General features: G+C 40.7%; 1 protein-coding gene across 2 annotated transcripts in view; it reads right to left on the bottom strand.

Annotated features, from left to right (window-relative positions):
* grm8a (glutamate receptor, metabotropic 8a) overlaps positions 1-22,640 on the bottom strand; it is a 158,745-nt gene that overhangs the window by 15,096 nt on the left and 121,009 nt on the right. For both annotated transcript variants that reach the window (XM_068306585.1, XM_068306584.1), the window contains exons 7-11: positions 16,562-16,762; positions 5,896-6,035; positions 4,044-4,190; positions 1,677-2,098; positions 242-608 (exon numbers count right to left, since the gene is read on the bottom strand). In XM_068306585.1, coding sequence (XP_068162686.1) covers positions 242-608; positions 1,677-2,098; positions 4,044-4,190; positions 5,896-6,035; positions 16,562-16,762 — 1,277 coding nt within the window. The remainder of the gene's footprint in view (positions 1-241; positions 609-1,676; positions 2,099-4,043; positions 4,191-5,895; positions 6,036-16,561; positions 16,763-22,640) is intronic.

Genomic DNA, 22,640 nt, shown 5'->3' with positions numbered 1-22,640 from the left:
TCGGTGAGTCGTTATCTTATGAAATGTATTTACCACAGATATATATTAGTTCAAGAGTACAAAAGCACAAAAGCACACGCAGACCTGCAAGACAAATTCAAATGTTTCCTGTTGACAATGATCTCTGAAAGAAGCCCCAACAGGTCACATCAGACAATCCAACTATTCAAGACGCCCACTACAGTCTCATCCATGGAGATGATGAGGATACGAATGGAGAGATGAAGGACGGAGTACTTACCCTCTCTGCAGACTGCGACGTGCCGAAGAAGATGGGTATGAACGCCAGCCAGATGATGCAGGTGGTGTACATAGTAAATCCGATGGGCTTGGCCTCGTTGAAGGTTTCGGGCACGCCTCGAGTCTTGATGGCGTAAACCGTACACGTCACCATCAGCAGGATGGAGTAACCCAGGGAGCAGATGAGCGACAGGTCCGAGATGTCGCACTTGAGGACACCGCGGGCCGCCATGGGGTCTTGGGTTCGCTGCTCCCCGTAGTCCACGACCGTGTGGGGAGGGTCAACGGCAAACCAGACAAAGACCCCGAGAAGCTGGACGGATATCAGGGAGAAGGTGATGACCAGCTGGGAGGCAGGAGAGATGAACCTGGGAAAGACAAGAGGAGATGATGAATATTTTGACAAAGCTGGTTCATTTTTTTTGGTCATTTGTGTGAATAATTCTAAGGAATACAAGTTTCCTAGAGTCTCTGACAGTAAAGTCTTCTCCAAATACATTTTGAAAAATAATTAATCCTTGACCGGGAGTGTAATAAGTGGATTTTTCATATTATTAAAAAGCAAATAAGAGTCGTACTTGACAGCAGCAGTGTATTAAATATCTATAAATGGTGCTGAATGCTTGCACGCTGCCAAAAAACAACACCAAACAAGAGTTGCAGAGAGGTCAATAAAAAGTTGATGGTATTTTTGGGCGAAGATAAAGTGCAGCTGAGGAATAGATGCAGAAACCCACAGCAAAGGACAGAGGAAGGAGGCTGATCATCCAGGATGCCAGCCAGACAGAAATGAGGACAAGTATTACCCCAACAACAAAAGCCTGATTTTCACAAAACCTTTAGTGAACAAATGACCTGCTCCCTTTAAGCTCCCTGGGCTCAAAGGAGGGTTAGCACATGAAAAAGCCCAAAGAAACAAACGGCAAACCATTTCTGCAGAAACCCAATGTATGTTTAGGGCCTCATTCTGCAATTCATGGCACAGGTTTTTATCTATTTAGAGAGTTTTCCTTATCGCACACAATTAAAAATAACCAATCCACTCTTTTCTGGAAAACAAGGAAAGAATCTGGAAGTTCTACTTATCATAAAATAACAATTTAAAGCAGCAATTCTTACATCTGAATGATGCATCGATGAAAAACTGATCACTATCTGCGTTTCAGTGAAACGAACCCGTGTAAAATTAACACTGCATTAACTTTTTAGCCATTTGGTTCATGCTCTCTCTCTCCCCGAGTGCAAACAGTGCAGTAGGTGAGTGTGAGATCATGACTCATAAATAATGAATGGAAACTAAATTATGAATAATGACTGGATGTAGCTTAGAAAGGAGGGACTTCTGGTTAAATTAACGCACAGCGACCTTCAGTGCAGATACAGTCGTCCAAAATCTGCATGTCCTGAAGACACAGAGGGCGAAGTGTAGTCTTTACCTGGGAGCCGTGACCGACTTCTTCCCTTGTTCAAAAATGCGGTGTATCCTGTTGGTCTTGGTGAGCAGAGCGGCGTAGCTGAAGCACATCCCCAATCCCAAGAAAATCCTCCTGAAGGAGCAAACTCCAACATCCGGCGTGGCGATCATCAGGAAGGTGATGGCGTAGCACAGGAAGATCCCCGTGAGCAACACGTAGCTCATTTCCCGCCCGGACGCTCGCACGATGGGCGTGTCGTTGTAACGGACGAAGGTGACGATGACGAAAGAGGTGGCGATGATCCCGAGCATGGAGATGAAAACGGGCACCACGGCCCAGGGGGAGTGCCACTCCAGTTTGATGATCGGAATGGGACCGCAGCCAGTGCGGTTGGCATCGGGTCGCATCTCGTACGGGCAAAGCTCACAGGTGAACTCGGACGCCTGCGGAAAGACACTTTGATTAATGTACATTTTTAATTTTAGATTTAGAAAAATGCCTCCAGATGCTCCGATATCCATCATTTTTGAAAACTAACGAATTTCATTTCCTTGCTTGAATCAAACCGTTGAAGTATCTGTCCGCTGTAAATGAATCTTTCATAAAATGTTGAAAATATTTTTTTTTTTTTTGCAAAGATGCATTGACTGTTTTTCTTGATTGGTATGCAGGGATAAAAAAATATATATTTATTTATGGATTTGGTAACTCAGCATCCCATTAGCATGCAGCATCCCAGCATCTTTTTTTGACAGTTTGAAAAATATCTTGAAGACAAATGAGGTGAACAGAAATAGAGCCAGATATTGAAATAGCATCTAGCTCACGGCAAATCTGAGAGGACCCGTAAATACACGATTCTTCCAATCAAAATTAGTTCAAAGCTGCTTCAGTTGAGATTTAGCTTGTGTGTTTTCTCTCAATGTAGATGGAATTCATACATTCTTGTCTACTTAGTTTATTTACCTGTTTTTGCGCTGGTGCTATACAATGTTCCAACCAGCTGAGATCCCAAATCTATAATAAATGTGTCAACGAGATTATGGATTTTTCCAGCAAATGCCTGTATTTGCAAAATGAGTATCGATTGCTTGCTCTGACAAGCAACATCTGCTGCTGGTATGCCAGATATTTTCTTATTTCCTTTACTGCAACCCTAACGAGAGAGGAAACTCTTTTGCTGGTATACTCTCTCGCTTGTGGATTTTTCTAACTAATAAGAAGGACGTCAGGCTGTCAAATTATCCCCCTACCGTGATATAATTAACACAGGGAATGTTTCCCTATAATGTGTGTTCAGATTCTTTTCCCCTCACCTCAAATTATGTACTCCATTTGCATTAATAGCATCTGTGGGGGTTCCTTCTTTGTATGCATAAATCTGATATGTGTGGCTCGCTTTTTTTTGATTGCCCTAAAATTAGCTGAAATAACGTCGCTCACAACAAAAGAAAACTTTAGTAGTGGAGTGACAGTAATCGGGAAATGGATGTCAGACAGTAGGAGCAAAGAAATCAGTTTCAGAAAAAGTACTGGTGCACACAAATCTAGCTGCTGATTGGTTGGCTATAGATTGACCATTACGAACGCATCAAAGGTCAAAAGTCAAAGTCAGCTTATTGTCAAGTGTACCACATACGCACGACATACAGCACAGATGAAATTGCCGTCCTCTCAGACCCACGGTAGACAGTACAACAGGCAGTACAACACAGGCAGTACAACACAGGCAGTACAACACAGGCAGTACAACAGGCAGTACAACACAGACAGTACAACACAGGCAGTACAACAGGCAGTACAAAACAGGCAGAACAACACAGGCAGTACAACACAGGTAGTACAACAGGCAGTACAACACAGACAGTACAACACAGGCAGTACAACACAGGCGGGACAACACAGACAGTACAACACAGGCAGTACAACACAGACAGTACAACACAGGCAGTACAACACAGGCAGTACAACACAGGCAGTGAAACACAGGCAGCACAACACAGGCAGAACAAAACAGGTGGGACAACACAGGCAGTACTACAGGCAGTACAGAAGCCAGCAGGCAGTACAACACAGACAGGACAACACAGACAGGACAACACAGACAGTACAACACAGGCAGCACAACACAGGCAGCACATCACAGATAGTACAACACAGACAGTACAACACAGGTAGTACAACACAGACAGTACAACACAGGCAGTACAGAAGCCAGCAGGCAGTACAACACAGACAGGACAGCAGGCAGTACAGCACGAAGACTGAGACAAAACACAAGGGATGGTAAACAGGTGAGTGATGGAGAGCATGAAGCTCTGGTGTGAATGATGCACAAACAACAGCAAGTACCAGCGTCCTGTATGCCCCCCCCCCCCAGGGATCTACCTGATAGTGGTATCCCTCACAACGTTCACAGTGCCAGCAACACGGGACGCCTTTGACCACCTTCTTCCTTTCGCCGGTACGACACGGAATGCTGCATACGGAGGGCGGGAGCGAAGGGTCGCTTGACTTCCAACGCATGGCCTCCACCTAAGACAGGAAACACCAGTTTCTCTTTGTCCCAAAAAAGTCTTTTCAGGGGGTCCAAACAAGAGACTCCACTTCTTTGCGGAATATTCGGAGACACTTAGACTGGCAGCCATCTGCTCGAGCTAACATTACTCTGAGTTAACAGTCTTTTAACACTCTGTACCTGCAGAAAGTTTGTCTTCAGGCCAACCTGGAAAGCAATTAGTGCATCAACACCTCTGATAGCTTTTCTGAGTGCTGCTGTGCACAAAAATCACACCAGCTAGTGTGGAAGCCAGCAGTCAGACCATAATCAGATCTGGCACAAATAGGCCATCTGTATTTCCTTCTGTGTGTGTGTGATTGTGTGTGTGTATCCCTGAGTTTTTCCATGCATGTTTTGGATCTCAACTTGATTTGTGTAACTTTGTCAGGATACAGACCAGACCAAAAGAGCAGAGTGAAAACAGAGCTTTACAGTTGTGAACAGGCACACGATGTACCCGTCCAATAACAAACTAGCAGGGAAAAACCCCTCAACAAACCTGATTTGATGATCAACACACATAGAATCACAATTAGATTTTCAAGCATACTTGTCAGAAGAAATACGAGGAACAAAAAGCAGACGGTGACTGGAGAACATATCAGTATAATCAGATGTTGCACTTCTTTTTTTTCCACTTATACACAATTAATGCACACACCCAAAATAACCCAACCCTGCTTTTCCATGAACTGACACTACGATAGCTTTCCTTTTGCTGACCATGAAACACACCATCATGACTTCTTCTCTTTATACGCCGATGACATTCAAATATTTTGCCGAGCATGAAAACTTTCCCCCCGCGCTGCCATCGCCGCATCTACCCACTGCGCTGTCAAAACCAACTCAGATTTATAACCAAATGAAAGATATCTGTTAATTTGTCAGCTGTCATAGCGCCCGGTGAAGTGTGCCTTAACTATGTGTTCTCCCTTGTTGTTCTAGTCTCTTTCTGTCAGCTGGGCTGTACATCAGGAAGAGAGACCGTTTGTGTCCATTAGTCTCCTCATCTGTCATCCGGCCCTTTCTAATGAAGTCCTGTGTGGATTTATAACACAAAACACTCCAGAATGCGAAAAGACTTTGTCTGCATTTGTACGTCTGCGTGTGTCTAAGTCAGCAAAAGAGAGAAACTGAGAAAAAAGACAAAATAATTACAATTTCCCCGTGCAGACATTTTTGTTGTTTGCACTCCAGTTTTGATGCCAGTTTTTTTTTTTTTTTGCGAGTTGCATTTAAATTGAACGAGTGACCTCCTGGAGGTACGTGCCAGCATGGGCTCATCAGCGTACAAGACTTAGCTTCCAAAAAAGAGTATAAAAGAGTCACAATTCTCTGCTAAAACCTTCAATCTAACTTTTTGGGTCCAAACCAAAAAGGAGTAACACAACAAAATCCAGCCAAGTTAGGGGATTATGAAGTCATGGCAGCTGCTCACAGTAATTTTAAACTTCATTTCTGCCAAGGTCCGGAGTGAAAGCTTAAAGAAACCACTCAGACAAAAACACATTTTGAATTATTGTTAATGCATTTTGCTTCTTTTGATACAAAGAAGACAGCAATGAAAAGAAGTAGAGAAAGCTCAGTCAGTTTTTGCTTTTTTGGTTAAGGTTGTACTTTTTCATCTTTGATAGAATGAAAGAAAAAAACCCAAAAACAAATGAAATTAAATCTCACTTTGAGGTGAAGTTTATTGGTCCAGGAGCCGATGACTCTGTACTCTGCCGTCGACCTGTTGGTGATCTGGTACTGGAAGATGTCGTATCTTCCTGGTGCATCTCCATTTTCATTGAAAACCACTGGAGTATTAGCGCTCCCTGGAATAAAAGCAAATATTGGAGACATCCATCATTAAATGTGACAGTAGTACATCTTGATCTACATTCCAGTTTGCGTAGTGACCAAAGGAATAAAATCAAAGAGAGCATCCAAAATGAGTTCCGTTCCTCCTTAGGCTGGCTGGGGTCCGCCTCAGTCATCATGTGTTGAAAGACATTAATAAATACTATGCGTGGATTAATGTACATTTACACTATAGTATATTTATATAGTCAATAATACGTTACGCCTCTGTGGGTAATACAAAAACAAGCTGCAAATAAAGCGAATGAAGTAATACATCCTGGGGTGATGTGTTAAGGAGTTGTGATCGCAAAAGGCGCTGTCACCTTTCGTCTTTAAATTAGGTTGTGTGTTCTGTGTGTGTGTGTGTGTGTGTGTGTGTGTGAGTGTGTGTGAGAGAAAGAGGGAGGGTGTGGTGAGATTGAATATGCACACGCCTGGATAGGTTTATGTGTTCTTTAGCTTGCTCGCTACCAATAAGATTGAACTCATACCTATTATCGCTCTCCCTCTCTGTCTTACATGCCTTCTGTCTTTCGTGTGGAAATACAATCAAATCAAATCCTGAATCCGGCACAGCAGAAAGGAAAAAACAAAACAACAGTTACAGCGTGCACGAGGAGAAAGAGACGCATTATGGAAATTCCACCTACACATTATAACTCACTGATACGAAGGGATGACGGCGATGATCTATAAAAACAGCTAGCTGCTTGAGGACTGCAGCGGGAGAGACAGCGTTAAGATTGAAAATGAACTAATAGGATGCATATACTGTAGTAAAACAAAAGGGAGGGCATCACAGGGAGAGACAGAGAGAGAGAAAGCTTTTGTAACAAGAACATAAAATAAAAAAAATTAATAGAGAATAGAAAAAAAAACAGATAATGAAGTGAGAAACAGAAGGAGCAGGCAGGAAGGAGAGATTGCATAATAGGACGGAATGAGAGCTAATCGCACAGACGGAGGGGAGGAAAGAAAGACAGATGAGAGAGAGAAGAGAGAAACTCAGACAGAGAAGGGCGAGCGAGCTTTGCCATAATCAGAAGTCGTGAGAGAGAGAGAGAGAGAGAGAGAGAGAGAGAGAGAGAGAGAGAGAGAGAGGTAAGACGAGTGTGGAGTCTCGTGAGGTCCTCACCTCTTGTTTCTTCATGTCTTCCAGACTCTCAGTTCATGTTTACCTGTGTTTATTTATGTTTACCTGTGTTTATTTATGTTTACCCGTGTTTATTTATGTTTACCTGTGTCCGTTTGTTGGGTCCTAAATAATTAACTTATTTCCAGAGAGGAAATAAAGAGACGTACATTTCTCAATATTTTCCCCAACAGAATAAATCCATACTAATTTTGCATCTCAATCACATGTTTTATGTTTTTATGTCATCTCCGGGTATAAATTGTACAAAATTATGGGATCTGTCAATTTAAGTGTAAAAAAAAAAGAAGTCTTTTATAACTAGAAGACTATTTCCAGGGCAGATATTTGGTATCAGCTCACTTTGGTTTTTTCTTGTTTCATTGTTGGCTGAGCTGCTGAGTGTCAGTTTAGTTCGTGTTCTTTGTTTCTTAATGTACATTTTTCTTTTTTCTTTAATTTTGTGAAACAAGTGCCCATGAAATGCAAATGTTCTCTTCTTCCTGTTATCTCAAGAGAGAGAGGGGAAAAAAACCCGACAATCGGCTGAAATATTCATGTTCATCAGATTGAAAAGCTTCCAGATTTTCTTTTTTTTTTTTTCTTCCCATCTCCGCTTTCAGTCATTCTACCGTCATTTTTTTTTTTGGCCTTTTAGTCTAAGTAATTCATCACTTTCCCTTTCTTCAGCTTCTCTCTTTGTTCCTGCTTCCATACTTCCCTTTCTCTTGCCAACATCACATCTGCCAACTCTCGCTCTTTATTTTTGTTCTTACCCATCCTCCTACAACACTTGTTGAGTTTACTTAATTTCGTGACTGACTCCCTCCATCACTACATCTTCTCTTTATCTCTACCCTCTTTTCCCCAACTTTATCTTCCTGCAGTTACCTCTTTTTCCCTCATAATTTTACTAATCGGACTACATTAGAATGAAAAGTAAAAATGGGAGCAACATCATCACAATCTGAACAAAATAAAAAGCCATTCACCAAATCGATCACAAATGAACAATACCATAACTCAGCCAATGTTCAAGAAGATGGTGTCATCTGTTCCACATCACTCTTATATTCTTGACCTTTTGTGGTATTGTTCTTTTTTTTTTTATACCACTCAGGCCTTTTTAGACGGTAGTTAGATGGGCTCCACTCGTGGTTTTAAGACCGACGAAGGTCATTCAGAGTAAGAAACGCACCGTTGGCTCTGAAAACTGAGGTTACCTTGAGTGGAAAGTTACTATTCAAGCTCGTAGTGTTTGTTGGCAATTTCTGAGTAAGAAGGATAAAGACGGCACATTTTTAGAAGCAGCGGCAATTACTGGGAGATCACACGTATAAAAGAAGAGTTGGCAGTGTCTGCTAACTATGCGGGGAAAACGGGGAGCTGGAACAACTCATCGCTTTTGATTAATGTTTCGGTTGAAGGGATGCATAGAAAGGCTTACCGGCCTAATTAATTTACATTTGGATTTTTTGTGTATTTAAAGCAACAATTATAGAAAAATGCCCATGTTGGCTGAGTATACTTGACTAAAAGGGGAAGTCGGCAGAAATGTGTTGCTGTTATTCTATTCCTTTACTTTTGAAACAGATAAATAATTTACTGGACAAGCAAAAAAAAGAAGAACAAAAAGTGCCGTCTTGAAAACACGCCTTCTTCCACGATAATTTACAGATTACAGTCATTGATAGATTTTTTTCTTTCTTTTTGGTCCACAATGCTGGAATTTATCTACTTGTCGCTGTTTGAAAATTTGTGGTTGCAAAGAATTAATGTAACTCTGCAATTTCAAAAATTCATAGTTAGTAGTCTTTCCTGCAGGATTTAAAAAAAAAAAAAAGAAAACCATCGTCTGGCTTTTTATACAAGAAACAAAACTAATGCAGTACAATACACCAAAGCACACATCTATTCAGTCACTGAGTTCCTCCAATGACATTGAGGAGGGAACTGTTCCCTACCAGATGCACCAGGGTTTCCCCCATGGGATTCAACTCTAGGATGTCACAAGAAATCTAAAACTGGCATTTTCTGTCTACTTGTGCAAGAGAGGCGTGAAGCCACGAGCTTTAGATTCATTAATGCAAAGGGATATCTGCTAATGGATGAAAGATGTCACGCAATTGAACCAAAGAGAATTCAAATTTAGTCGAAAAGAGAAGGGACCGGTGGAATAAAAGGGAAAAAAGGTGAAGTTGACAGAGGAAAGCAGATAATGAAGTGGCAAAACGCACATATTCCTCAAATATATTCAATATCAGTCAAGTCTATCGGGATCGCGCCCGAGAGAGAGAGAGAAAAAACAAAGCGAGATGCAGACTATCAAAATAAAAGTGAGCCAGAACAGCAGAAATCCCTCAATTTTTTAGCTTAACCGCAGAAGAAAGACGATGTGGAGAGAAAAGAGTGACAGAGGAAGACGGAGCTGGTAAAGGAGAGTCTATTCAAAACAGGTAGAGATGCTTGATTGTCATAAAAGGGGAGAAAAGAGAGAGCAATGGATATGGGAAAATATCACACGGTATGGAGATTGAATAGACTCAACTTTTCTTTTCTTTTTTTTTTTGGTTTGACAGAAAAAAAACAAGATTGTTGGGGAAAAAAGGGGAGACGGAGCACGATAAAAGGAGATGTGTGAGCGCAGTTAAGATGGGCCATAAAATCTGAAAGCTGAGAAAGATACAGGCAGATGGAACAGAAAAGGACAGACGAAGAAAGGAAGATGGATAGAGAAGTAAGAGAGAGAGAGAGCGGGACAAAGAAGAATGGAAAAAGGAAGAAGCATCGAGAAGAAGCATGAGGAAACACAAAGGGTGAATCAGAGAGACGATCAGAGGCCAAATGTTTATGACAGGGAGTTTAAGAAAGTATACTGCAGCATGCATTAATAAAATATAGATCTGTGTGTGTTTGTGTGTGTGTGTTCTAATAGAAAAATGTAAAAATAATAATAAAGCACCTTGAAATCATCCTACAAGACTTCAAAAACTGAAGCGGAGCTGCAGCTTTACTAAAATACTGATTCCTTATTTCTGGACTTTCCTTCTTTCTCCTCTGAGGAAAATTTTTTTTTTTTTTTTTGCATCAAGTCACTTTTTACTGCCATCCTCACGGCCAAAACTCCCCCCCGCCCGCCCTCCCGCTCCTTCCACAGCAGCTGTTTCTCCTTCCTCTCCTCCTCCTCAGTTCAAAGCATCTCTTTCTCCTCTCCGTCCCCCTCCTCTCTCTCCCCTTTACCTCCTGGGCCTCCCTTCATCACATTGTTCCCCATCTCCCAAAAAAACAACGCCCAGTTTCTTCCTTCTCTCTCCACCAAAGTGCCCCCACATTTCCATCCTCCCCCTTCAACTCTTCCTCCTTCTCCTTATTTCATCCCTTCTTTGAGCAGAGAAATAGGCCTTTGGTGAGGCTTTCCATCCGGGAGAAGCAGATTTTGGGGGAGTAAAAGATGCAAAATAAATCCACGTTTGAAGAGGAATGACATCAAAATGAATGTCATTGCGCGTTAATGTTTAACACTTTAGCTAAATAGTGAAAATGAAATTAAGAAAAAGGGAGAAGGAGAAAGATAAAATGGCCGATACACCAATTTATGCATGGAGTACACACATGCACGTGGCAAAAGAAAGCACCAGTAATCACCAGTAATTACAGATGGATAATTTCAGGAGCGTCCACCTGTGTCACGATCCGCTTTTGGTGCAGTCTCAGGAAAAAGAGGAGAAAAAAAAAAACAAGCGAGAGACACCGAAAACAGAGGATGATCAAAAGAGACAAAACAGATTGAACCGGGGATGGAAATACAATTTAAAGAGCATAAAAGCGAGGGAAAGAAGAGTTAAAGACAGAGAGGAACGAGGTGTTACAACAACCAAACTTGGCAAATCAAAAGAAAAGCAGAGGTTGAAGTAGAGGACCTGAAAGTTATTGATTAAACCTGTATAAAACAATCAGACTGGCCATATTTTTCAAAAGGAGCCCTATAAGGCGACGCAGCTGTCATCATTCACATGTCCCTTACAGTATGATAAGTCATGTATGTTACTCCAAATCACACGTATGTGTCTGTGCCTGACGAATGTCACATGTTAACACGTTCCTGTCAAATAAAATACATTTTCTGTGAGAGAAAAAAAAACAAACACGCACAGATGTCACATTTTAGCGGCATCTTATGCAATAAAATCGTGTTATTGCATCTTGAAATTCCAGGTTGGGTGTTTGCATTCGCCTTTAATATCCGCTCTGTTTCTATGGCGCCGGATCGAGAACCAGACGAGCCTTAAAACTAAAGGTAGCAGCGAAATTATTTGGTTGCCAAGCGCTACATCTGCAAGACATAAAACTGAGATTATGACAAAAGTAATAAAACAACTTATGTGGATAAATAGTCTGCCACTCTGCATACCGGAATATTCATAAGACGTGACTTTGGGCCGTTACACCACTGTCAGTCCGTCATTCATTCACGCAGACGCCATTGGATATGAGTCGCCTCTCAAGCTGTTTATTTTAATCGAGAGCTCGCAGGGAAGGAAAAGTGATGACACCTGCACGAGGTTGGCTGTCGTGTCAATAATCTCCTATTTATCGCACGCTGCTCACAATCAGCAGGCGATAAATGGTGATAAGTAGATTATGTGGAGTCAGAGGAGGTGTGTTCAGACGTGATCACAAAACACCCCGAATGAAAACTTGCGTTCAAATATCTCCCTTTATCACGCAGGCGACTTGATATTTGACTGGAGAGCTTTCTTTGTGTCGGGATAATTAGCTTAGCTTAGCTCAGAATGGGGATTAGTGAAACATTTGTGAAAACAAAATATAATACGTTTAAATGAGTCACTGTTGGAAGATTTTTTTAAAGTTTAGTTTGGTTTATGTCCAATTTTGAATAATCAGTATATAATTATAATAAATCAGTAATAAATCAGTCACGTTTTTTTTTTTTTTTTTTTTGGTGGATGATAGCGCAGAAGATATTTGAATAAATAGATTTCCTCCAGCGCAAAACGATTCACTTACCACGCTTGTTTGATTTGATTCACAGTCTTAAATCCAAACATATTTCAGACGACTTTAATGGAATGATTTGAAATGAAAATACCAAACAAAATCATTTTCTGATTACCAACACAGATATTTATTTGTTTGCTTTATTTTTTTTTTGCTGCGTTTTTAGCCTGTTTCTTTTCCAAAAAATGCAAACGATTTAAATCTAAGTCTTGCTTAGCGGAGACTACATTTCAGTTAAGTGATGCAGATTTTTTTTTTCTGGCTGCAGCTGAAACCTTCAGCTAATTGCCAGCTCAGTTTGGCATTGTGTGTTCCACTCACACACCCCCGGTCCTCTATCCAGGACTATGATCGCTCAACTTGAATTTCAATAGAAGACCGTCGTTCCATACAAGTACCGCCGCTCCAGGCCTGTCTTCGGCCCAACAATAGCAGAAAATGATTTAATGGCAAGTTGCTCAAAGCTACATGCTAACCAAAAATAACAATTATTTTCGAGCAGTTGTTTTGAGACCTATGATCAAACACCATTTTTTCCACACCCACGCACACGCAAACGCTTTCGGTGGCGTGATTGGCGCTATTCATCGGACAGAAACGGGAAGAGTTTTTCACATCGACGTATTGGAAAAGAAAAGGCTGAAAAGTGAAAAGATGTTATTAAAGTTTGACGTTTTATCACAATAATTGGATCAATTCTAAAGAGATAATCACATCCAAAAGTACAGAAAGGAAATTTGCATTTAATAATATTTTGCACTTAGGCTGTCAAAAAAAGCAACTTAGAATCGAAAAGCCTCGCAGCGTTCATGTGGATTTTCCTTTCTATAAGTGTTTGTAAATTTGCTGGGATGCGGATTCCCCTGGATTAACTTTCTAAAGCATCCCACCTCCTCAATAACATTATGAAAAACAATTATAATTACTTCATCTGTTCATCTAGAGATCTCCTTCCTTGAATCTCTAACATTTTTTCATCCCTCCATCTTCCCCTGAACAAAGGTTGCCCCGACCCAAGAACAGTTTAGTATCTCCGAGTTCCTACGATTTCACCATTTATCTCTCTATTTGCCTGTCTCATCTATCTTTCTCCCGAGATGGATATATTGGTTAGTAGACTTTGTCTCACCCATATCTTTCTTTCTTTCTTTCTCTCCGAAGTTATTCTTTGTGATACGATAATCTCCCTTCTTCTGTTTTTCCTTCACCTCTAGGTTATCACGACCTGGTCGCGTTTGACACATCTTCTGTCTCTCATCATCTCTTCTTTCTCTTTTCAAAGTCATTTTACTTCCTGTTGACCAGCTATGTAGGTAAAATACCCCTTTTCTTTTGCACTTGCCCCTCCCGCCATAAAGATTTCACCTCTTTCTATCCAGCTGTCTCTCCCCCTCTCCTTTCCACCTCCACTTTGCCCTCTTCTCCCCTCCATATGGTCTCCGCCTCTTCCTCTAAGGTCGTAAAGTCTCCTGTGTTCCCTTCCCTCCCCCCTACTTCCTCTTTCCAAGATCATTAATGCCCGGTCAGTTTCATCATCTTCAAGCAAGTTACTCCTTAAGTGCTGTCCCGTTCTCTCAGAGGTCATTACGAGAAAGCGAGCTTCACCATTCCCCGGTTGGGTTCATCCTCACAATCCCTCCGTTCTCCTCTCATTCTCTCTCTTTGTGCTCTTAAAAGTTGTACAGTCAACACCGAGTTCATTATCTCAAAGTCAAACCACTCTAATTAATGGAAGTCGTTTCCCATTGCGATGTCCGTCTTGTCTCCCAGCAGGAAATAAATAACTTGGCAGAAATATGATGAGTTTTTTTTTCTTTTTTTTTCTCTCACATGACAAACACACACATTCTCCCTACAGACAGACACGCACCAGTGTGCCGCCGTCAGGTGTTTTGGCGAGTCAAGTCCATTAAAGCTGAAAACATTTCTACTTTGAAAAGGTTTCAGTCCCTCTAAAGCCTCCCCCCTCCCATGTGGGTTCATTTTCAGAAATGCCAAATTTAAAAGCATAGGAATGATTCACCGATAATTTCTAAAAGGGAACATGCTGTTATGTAATTGAGGAATTATGTTTTGCGGACAATAAAACAGAGAGATCTGAAATCCAATGGAAACATAATTGTAGTATCAACATATTTACTGCATTACACAGTCGTACACAAATTTGCCATTGCGTACCTTGCATTTAAGATTTGCATGAAACAAACACCTATTAGCCGTAACATTATGACCAGGCGTCTAGCATCGAAATTAGCAACAAATTAAAATCGAACGCAGATTGGACTGAGTTATGGGGGGATTTGGAGGCCAAGCTAACACGTCAAACTCATTTTTGTATTCCTCAACTCATTTCTGAAGTTTTTTTGTTTTGTTTTTTTTCTCTTTATGAGTTATGGAGCAAAATAGTCAAGAGATAATTGAAGGACACTGTAAGGATAATAAACACTAATACATTTGGGAGTTCAACTCACGCACAATCAAAGCCAGGGGGACCTGATTAGGCCAGAATAATCTGTGTTCTCGCAATTCCATAATCTCAACTGGTCGACAGGTGATTCAACACTTTCTGGCTAACTGGAAACCAAAGGTACGAACGCACATGCTGATGAGATTTTTTTTTTAATGTGAAATATTTTTTTTGTGCATTTTAGTTTCATGGAATGACACATAACACTGGATACTCCACAAGAAGTAAAAGCCAATGGGTTTGGCTCCAAATGGTCAACAATAATGGCTTCTCTCTAATGGTAACTATACTAATCATTGGTATTAAGATGAGTATTTACCAGTATACTGTGTCCTTGGGTTGTATAGTTTGACCCACCACTTCACAGACAAGCGTGATTTGTATTGTGCTACTCAGATCCTGGCATAATAAAGAACCATATTTCTGACTACACTCTTTATTCATCCATATTTTAACCAACGTGATCTGCCTTATTTAAGATCTGCCAACGAGACACATTTATTTCTCCTACTCATATATTTTTCAGTTATTCTCAGAAAATACTAGAGGCGAGCCATGTGTGGGAGTGTATTAATATTTATTCATACCTTAGTTATTTTAAGACGTTCGAGCCTTTGATCAGTAAGTTATACATCTACTGGGATGCAGACAGACACGGGAAAAAAAAGGAAAAAAAAAAAGCATGACAAAATAAAATCCCGTCTTTACCGAGGGTGATGCTTTTTATCTAGAACTTTCTGAAGGAGTCGCGTTGTAGGGAATATCTGGGATGACAGGTGCCTGTTGGAGAGCTTAAATCTCATTATCCACAAGTCTTCTTTTTTTTTTTTTTATCTGTTCGGATAGAGTTTTTTTTTTTTGTTATCTCAAGTTTGCATCGGGTAGATTTGGAGACATATTTAGGGTAGTAACCGAGGAGCATTCGGTGATTCCTCGGGGTGTAAAGCTTGTGACCTTGTGGTTATGGGATCACTCGTCTGAGCTGTAGGCTGGCAATAACAGAGAAACACATCCGAGCAAAAAAAAAAAAAAAAAAAAAGCTGCTGTTTCGGTGTAAAAGAGTAATCAGGGGCGGACTATAAATTGGATTCTGACACCTCTGGAGATGACGGGCAAAAGGCGGCGCAGGAAATGACAAACATCGACCCCGTATTCTGCACACATTCTGGCACATTAATGCAATTTTTAATATTTCCTCTGAAAAACTAAAATCAGACAAGCATGGCTGCAACACCCCCCCCTACGTGTCCTTCATGAGTCTCTAATCCATATGTATCTTCACACAATATGACGGAAGAACACAGGAAATGAAAAAGCAGACAAAAAAAAATATATATATATATATATATAAAGCAGGTACAGACAGACTGTCAGGCGGGGAGGTTGTTGGGATTTTCGAATATGAAAATATTCAAATGAGGCATCTGATATTATTTAGGAGGAAATGAATGAAATGTTTTTCATCCACTTAAAATTTGTCAGTAGCGGAGGAGCTCGTGCAAGAAGGAGGAGGAAATGAATGATTATTCACAAGTTTGAAGCGGCGTTTAAAAAAAAAAAAGCAAAAAAAAAGCAAAAGCATAAGCAGGTAACGGGTTTAAAAACAGAAGTTTCTCATGAAGGTGAAACGCAACGTAGCACGATTTTACACTTTTATGGATAAAGACGAATTAGACAACAAGCTTAGCTGTGTTAACTAACTTGCGAGCTCAATTAGCTGAATTGGGGGAGATGAACGCGGTGGGATTACAGCGCCGTGGAAGCGTTTAAAGGCCCCCTAATTTGTCCTCTTTTAAAGTGTTGTTGTGAAGGATTAACGTAGTATTTGACACCCTAATTGCGAGCTGTTGTAGCTTCCATTAGTGTGCAAAAACTCTCACCATTGAAGCTGACGGCGCGAATGTGGCTCAGCAGCTCTTTGCCGTCGATGTTGGCCATGCGGGGGCAGAGGCCCGGGTATCCGTAGCAGAGCTCCCGGTGCATGCGGTGCAAAGCGTGTGCCATGGCGTACACGGCGTCCATCACAAACTGAACCTTTCCTTCCTGTTCGTAGCTGGAGTCGCGTCCAACCTTTTCCAAACCTTAAAAAAAGAAAAGAAGAAGAGGAGAATCTAGTTAGAGGAGGGAAATGAGGAATGATGCACCGTTTGACTCTTTTTTTTTTTTTTTTGAGTTGGAGTAATTGAATTTTGGGAGACGGTAAACAAGAGTCCAAAAGAAAGCTAGACCTGCAATAACAGGTCGAGACCTAAAGTGGAAAAACATAAAGTAGAGTTTGGATGATGGAGAGGTGGGATTAAATTAAATGAAAGGAGGGCCAAGAGGTAAAAAAAAAAATCCAGGTGAGACTGGAAGTTTTAGGTGAAGTAAAACTTGGGTGAAAGAGACAGAGGAGAGCTGGAAACACAGAAAAACAATAAGTGCGAGAAAAGGTTGACTATCAGGCCACTCGGCTTGACAATGACAAATACCTCCTCTCAGTCCGGTCTCGCCTCGGTATAGAAGCTACGGAATAAAGAGCATGTTCCTCCTTCACATGTACCCAATCCCAGCTTCAAGACTTTCCTTTTTAACTTACCCATTTGACCAAAGCACAGTCTCTATATTCACTAGTCAACATTTGTGTTCAGATTTTTCTAGTCCCTGTTGTGTTTGTGTTCTTCCTCCACAGATACGTGCCTTTGTGTCGTCACCGCAGTCTAATTAATCACTTATGAGTTGCGTTCAAGTTCATCGACACGGGAGGATGAAACAGATGCATATTTACCGTCGGCCTTCATGCTCGTGTGCGCACACAGAGCTCACACGAAGACTAAACACCTGAAGTTACAGCTACGCAACATCACCTCTAACGTTGCAATTCATTAAAACGGTTTTTGTGTAAAGGCTTAGCAGAACGAGGTGAGGAAAAAAAGCAGCAGAGTGATAATAAAACATCCTTTTTAATGCATTGAGATGACATTTTTGTGTCCGTTTCTCAAGCTGTGAACCCCCGCTATAGGAAAATGGAATTATTCATTATCTCAATGTCAATTTTATTTTCATGTATACATTTTTTTTTTTTTTTTTTTTGCTGTTGTACACTCTTTATCTCATAATAAGACCCAGGCACCTCCATCGACAAGATGCTAGCAGGCTAATGGAAAGTTTTCTTTCCATGCACATCCACTTCAGCTCAGCCACTGTGCAGAAAAAGGTGAATTAATGACCTTGTGCTGTTCTTGGTGTGGATAATTAAAAATTGAATATCGAAATGATGTAAGGACATTGACAACATTGGCCTTTGTGCGGTCATCCGCTGCCATAGGCCAAAGGTGCCAGGAGGGCCAAGGAGTGGGTTAGATAGAGCCAGGAAGGTGCCCCCCATCATGGAAACCCGGTCATTCTCACCAAATAAGATGTTTGCAGTTTGTTTTGTTTGTTTTTCCCCTAGAAAACAGCTGCAGAAAGCGGCTGTTTTCTAGGGGATAAGATCAAGAAGACCGAGTCTCAGAAGACCACGAGATGTTCAGCACCATGAAACAACTAACGATTCCCCACCTCTGAAGATATTTACACATTTTTTCAGCTTTATTTTAACACAATTGGTGGAAAATGACCTGAAATTTATCATCATCTCATTTCTGACTCTTCCTCCCTCCTGACTCACCGTTGAGCGGTGGCGTCTCCCATTCCGCCTCATTTCCGCCTCCTTCTTGTTCACCTCTCCTATCTCCTTCTCCTCTCCACTCTGTCACTCATATTCCGCCTTTCCATCAATCTCACTCTCTCCTCTATCGTTCCCTCCCCCTTTTACCTACGTCTCACGGCTTTCATTCGCTTCTTTTCTTACAAGTCACCTTCAGAAAGACCAAATCAAACATCCTATGGGCTGAGTGGAACAAAAAACCCACTCAATCAATAGGAGAATCTATCAGGAAATTCAATCCACGGGTATAACAGGCTGTTGTTTGTGTGTGTGTGTGTGTGTGTGTGTGTGTGTGTGTGTGTGTGTGTGTGTGTATGCGTGTGTGTGCATTCATGCTTCAACCACGCCAATGACCACTATGGGGGACCAACAATGGACCTCATTTTCTCTCGATCCCTGGAAAACATAGTCTTGCAGTACCTTTAATTGTGAGTTAAGGCACTTGTCGCCATTAATTTGGGGGTTTCATTAGAAGGCTGCACAAGTAACAGTCACCTTTATCCAGGGATGGCACGCACCTTCAGGCCGACAACCTCCTTGGTATTTAGAACGAGACATTTTTACACCTCAGTAGTCTCAGAGAGAGAGAGGGAGGGAAGGAGAGCAATTCTCATTATCTTCTGAAATCCTGGCCTCATGCCCAATTTTATAAGCTCAAAGCAAAATCAATATTTAATTGTGTCTATATGCTAACAGTCCAAACAGGGCGTGTTTTATTTTTTTGTACATGCACATAGATCTCTTGTCTTTTTTTTTTTTTTTTAAAGTATTTGCAATCAGTTTAATAGTTTAAATGCCTGAAAGTTCTAAAAAGTCTTTCCCCTTGTCCTGCGGTTACTTTGGTAACGGCCTTCTGATTGTAAATGACGGCCCTCGGGCGTCGTAGAGAAAAACCCTACCGTGCGTCAGCGTGGGTAAATACTACACCAGACCGACTTTTTATTCCTGGTGGGAATAGAGCAAATGGAAGAGCGCAGGAAGCTGAGGCGGCGAACGGCTCTGAAGGATCTAAGTGGAAGTCAATTTACTGGCCTCTCATGATCTCGGTGGAAACGCCGCACAGTGCAATGAATGCAGGATTAACATTAAACAAAGCTTATAGGAGTGGAGTCTGGGATTTGTTTGAGTACGTTTTTGAGTCCACATGACTCTTTAAAATAGTTCGTGTTTTATTTTATAAAGCGGTAGTTAGAATAATTTAATTATGCTCTGTGTGGATTCAAGTTTTTGAGATATTTGCCTCGTCTCTCAGTGTGAAATTCCCTACAAGCATAATGTTGGAGGTATTTGGGGGGTGATAATTTACTTTAACGCCTGTTTTGTTGTGTGACACTTAAAACCCAAACTGTTTTATATTACAGTTGTGTTTTATCTTCAAATATGTAGATGATTGAATAACAAAGGAACCACAGGAAAACTTCTGGGATTAATTCCTTAATGACTGTTAAGGCTTTGATGTCAAGTTTTGTAGCATCTTTTAGTCATTTATTGTACATTTTCTATATGTTGTTGCCAAAGTGTTATTTTAAAGGCATATTAAGTTGTTTTAATAGGCACCTAATATGTACTCAAAGGCTATTTTTTTTTCAACTTTGATAAACCCCCCAAAAAATGACTTTTTTTGGTTTTGTGATGAAATTTAAATAAAAGATATTCATATTTACCTTTGAAAGATTGCAGACAAGCAGAACACGTAATAATCCATTTTCTCAAACACCTCTTGAACAGCAACAGTTGTCTGACCGCCTTTAGGGATTCCAATAGGAACACACACACACACACACACACACACACACATACACAAGGAAGCCGACTGGCACGCCTGAGGCCATATGGGTTATTGTCGTAGCACGTCCATAAGCAAACAGATGTGAACCGTATGCACACACTCATTTACACAAGTCATCTGCTGTCTGACTTCCATTACGCCGGAGCGCAACGCAGGAAGTAGTCGCACTTAAACCACTTAAATATTACATTGTGTTAACGTCTGCCGCACAAACCACTAATCAATATCTATTAGTGTCTGCGAATGCATCACTCTGAAACAGTTTTCTGCAGTTTCTCTAATCAACTATAGGCTGGTGAGCTGTCTGCCTAATGTCCTAGCATAATTACTATTCTAATTATGGGTAATAGACAATGAAAAACCCCAAACAAGACTAGAGTTCAGTTGGTAAAAATCTAAATAGCAGAAATTTGCGATGCTGCAGCAAAAAAAATCAAGGTAAGTTCTATTGCACAGGTTGTCAAAATATTGTGGTTAGCACGCATTCATCCCTGTTGTAACGGAAAGCACTAAATTGAATTTTGATAGTGAGAAAAGAGTAGGTTTAAAACTATTTCTGCTGCACACGTATGTCAATCATTCAGTCCATAAAATGCCCCAAAGCCATTTTCAATATTTCAGAATATGACAAAATGTGATGTTTCCATTTATATCTTGTCGCATATATACAGAGAATGACCATGGATTATTTAGCCTTAATTTGGCAAGAATATGTATTAATATGTTGAGACACATGGACGTCATGGCTGTACATTGGATTAATCTACACTTTTAGTTCACTGAAAAATGTGCTTGCAATCCCGAAGCACATAATTTATAATTATATCATATATCAATGTTTTATTCATCTACACATCATTTAAGTTCCGTGTCACTATGTTGTTATGTTAATAAACACAATACAGCTTTGTCAAATGCTGACAACTCATAAAAAGAAAATTCAAGGATTGTGAGAAGATAAAGATTAATTACAGAAAACCTTCTGATAATGTGGAGAATGAGTAATTTTACCATAGCACTTTACTTAAAACTTGTTATGACAGATTTATTTAATGGCTGGAGAGTTATGCATTTATTTAAATCAATGTCGAAGGCAAACATTTGCATTGGGAAATAACGGGTTTTAAAAGAATCAATCAGTTCAAGTTTACACAGTGTTTTTAGTCATACACCATTACAGTAAAGAGACCGATTTATACTCCTCTATATAATTTATTATGTTGATGTCTAATCTTTATAATATCAGGTGTAACAGAAGCTGTCACACCTGATTTTATAATCCTGGATTTTATAATCCTTGGAAAGTGCTGCGGCCTCTAGAATTCAATGTCAATTTAAGAGCAACTCACATCTGAAATGGAATACTGAAATGATCTTATTTTGAAAGGATAAGCACGCAGTTTGCAGATGCTGACACGTACGCTTGTCTTTCTGAACACGCCGGTGTTCTTTATCAATACGTCGTCTATGCACACTTCCATTCCAAGAACAATCCCAACAGAAATATGGAAGTCTGAGCCCGTACATCCTGGGATAATGAGCATCTACCTCTGCTGCTCTTATAAAAATGTGAAATGATGTGATGCATCATTAATTAGCATATCGCAAGAAAACGCAATCCCTGTCACGAGACGGGTTAAACAAATGCTGCTGTTATGAGCGCTAACTGGGATAACAGTGCTGTCTCCGTTTCCTGGGATTGCATCAAGTGTTGTATCTAGTGTTTGTGTGTGTGTGTGTGTGTGTGTGTGTGTGTGTGTGTGTGTGTGTGTGTGTGTGTGTGTGTGTGTGTGAGAGAGAGAGAGAAGAGTGCAACACAATGCATTTCAGTGGATGCTGCCTGCCCATTGTTTGCAGCTGCTGCTGACCTGTCACATCACTGATGTGTCCCACATAACTCTTTATTTAATCTCTAACACAAAATGCACGTGAGCAGGTGTAAAATAAAAATGTGTAAATAGATAAACAGATAGTAAATAAAAGAGATAAACAAGGAGGTATAGATGGACAGAAATGGGTGGACAGGGGTTTACACTCTATTCCATTTTCCAGCCAGCAGCAGCTAAATTAACTTCAGCCTGTCTGCTCGCCGTTAATGACATCAGAGACCTGCAGGCGGCTTTGGTTTGGGTGTCTGCTTAGTAAGAGGGAGGATTTGCACCAAAAGAGGACGAGGCACAGATGAAAAAAGGACTTTCATGTCTTCATGAATTCCTTCTACCCAAGAAAACTGCACGAGGACGCAATCATCTCCATATCTGCCTCCCAGTTATCTTCCCGTACCGCAAGTTGATTATTTTGCTCTGGCTTGCACGGGCAACTAACTCTGTGATCTGATTCTGGATCTGTTTGAAGGCGTCGCCCCTGTCGGGTGTGAACAATAATAAGAAGTGTTGTTTGAAGATGAGATCATCTGACATTTGATGATCACGACACACGCTGTCAGTGTTTAAAAACTTTAAAATCTCCAAACAAAAAGTAG

This window comes from Antennarius striatus, chromosome 22, assembly GCF_040054535.1.
Source record: "Antennarius striatus isolate MH-2024 chromosome 22, ASM4005453v1, whole genome shotgun sequence".
Classification (NCBI taxonomy): domain Eukaryota; kingdom Metazoa; phylum Chordata; class Actinopteri; order Lophiiformes; family Antennariidae; genus Antennarius; species Antennarius striatus.
The sequence above is the reverse complement of the archived record's forward strand: the minus strand, read 5'-3'. Positions and strand labels throughout refer to the sequence as shown.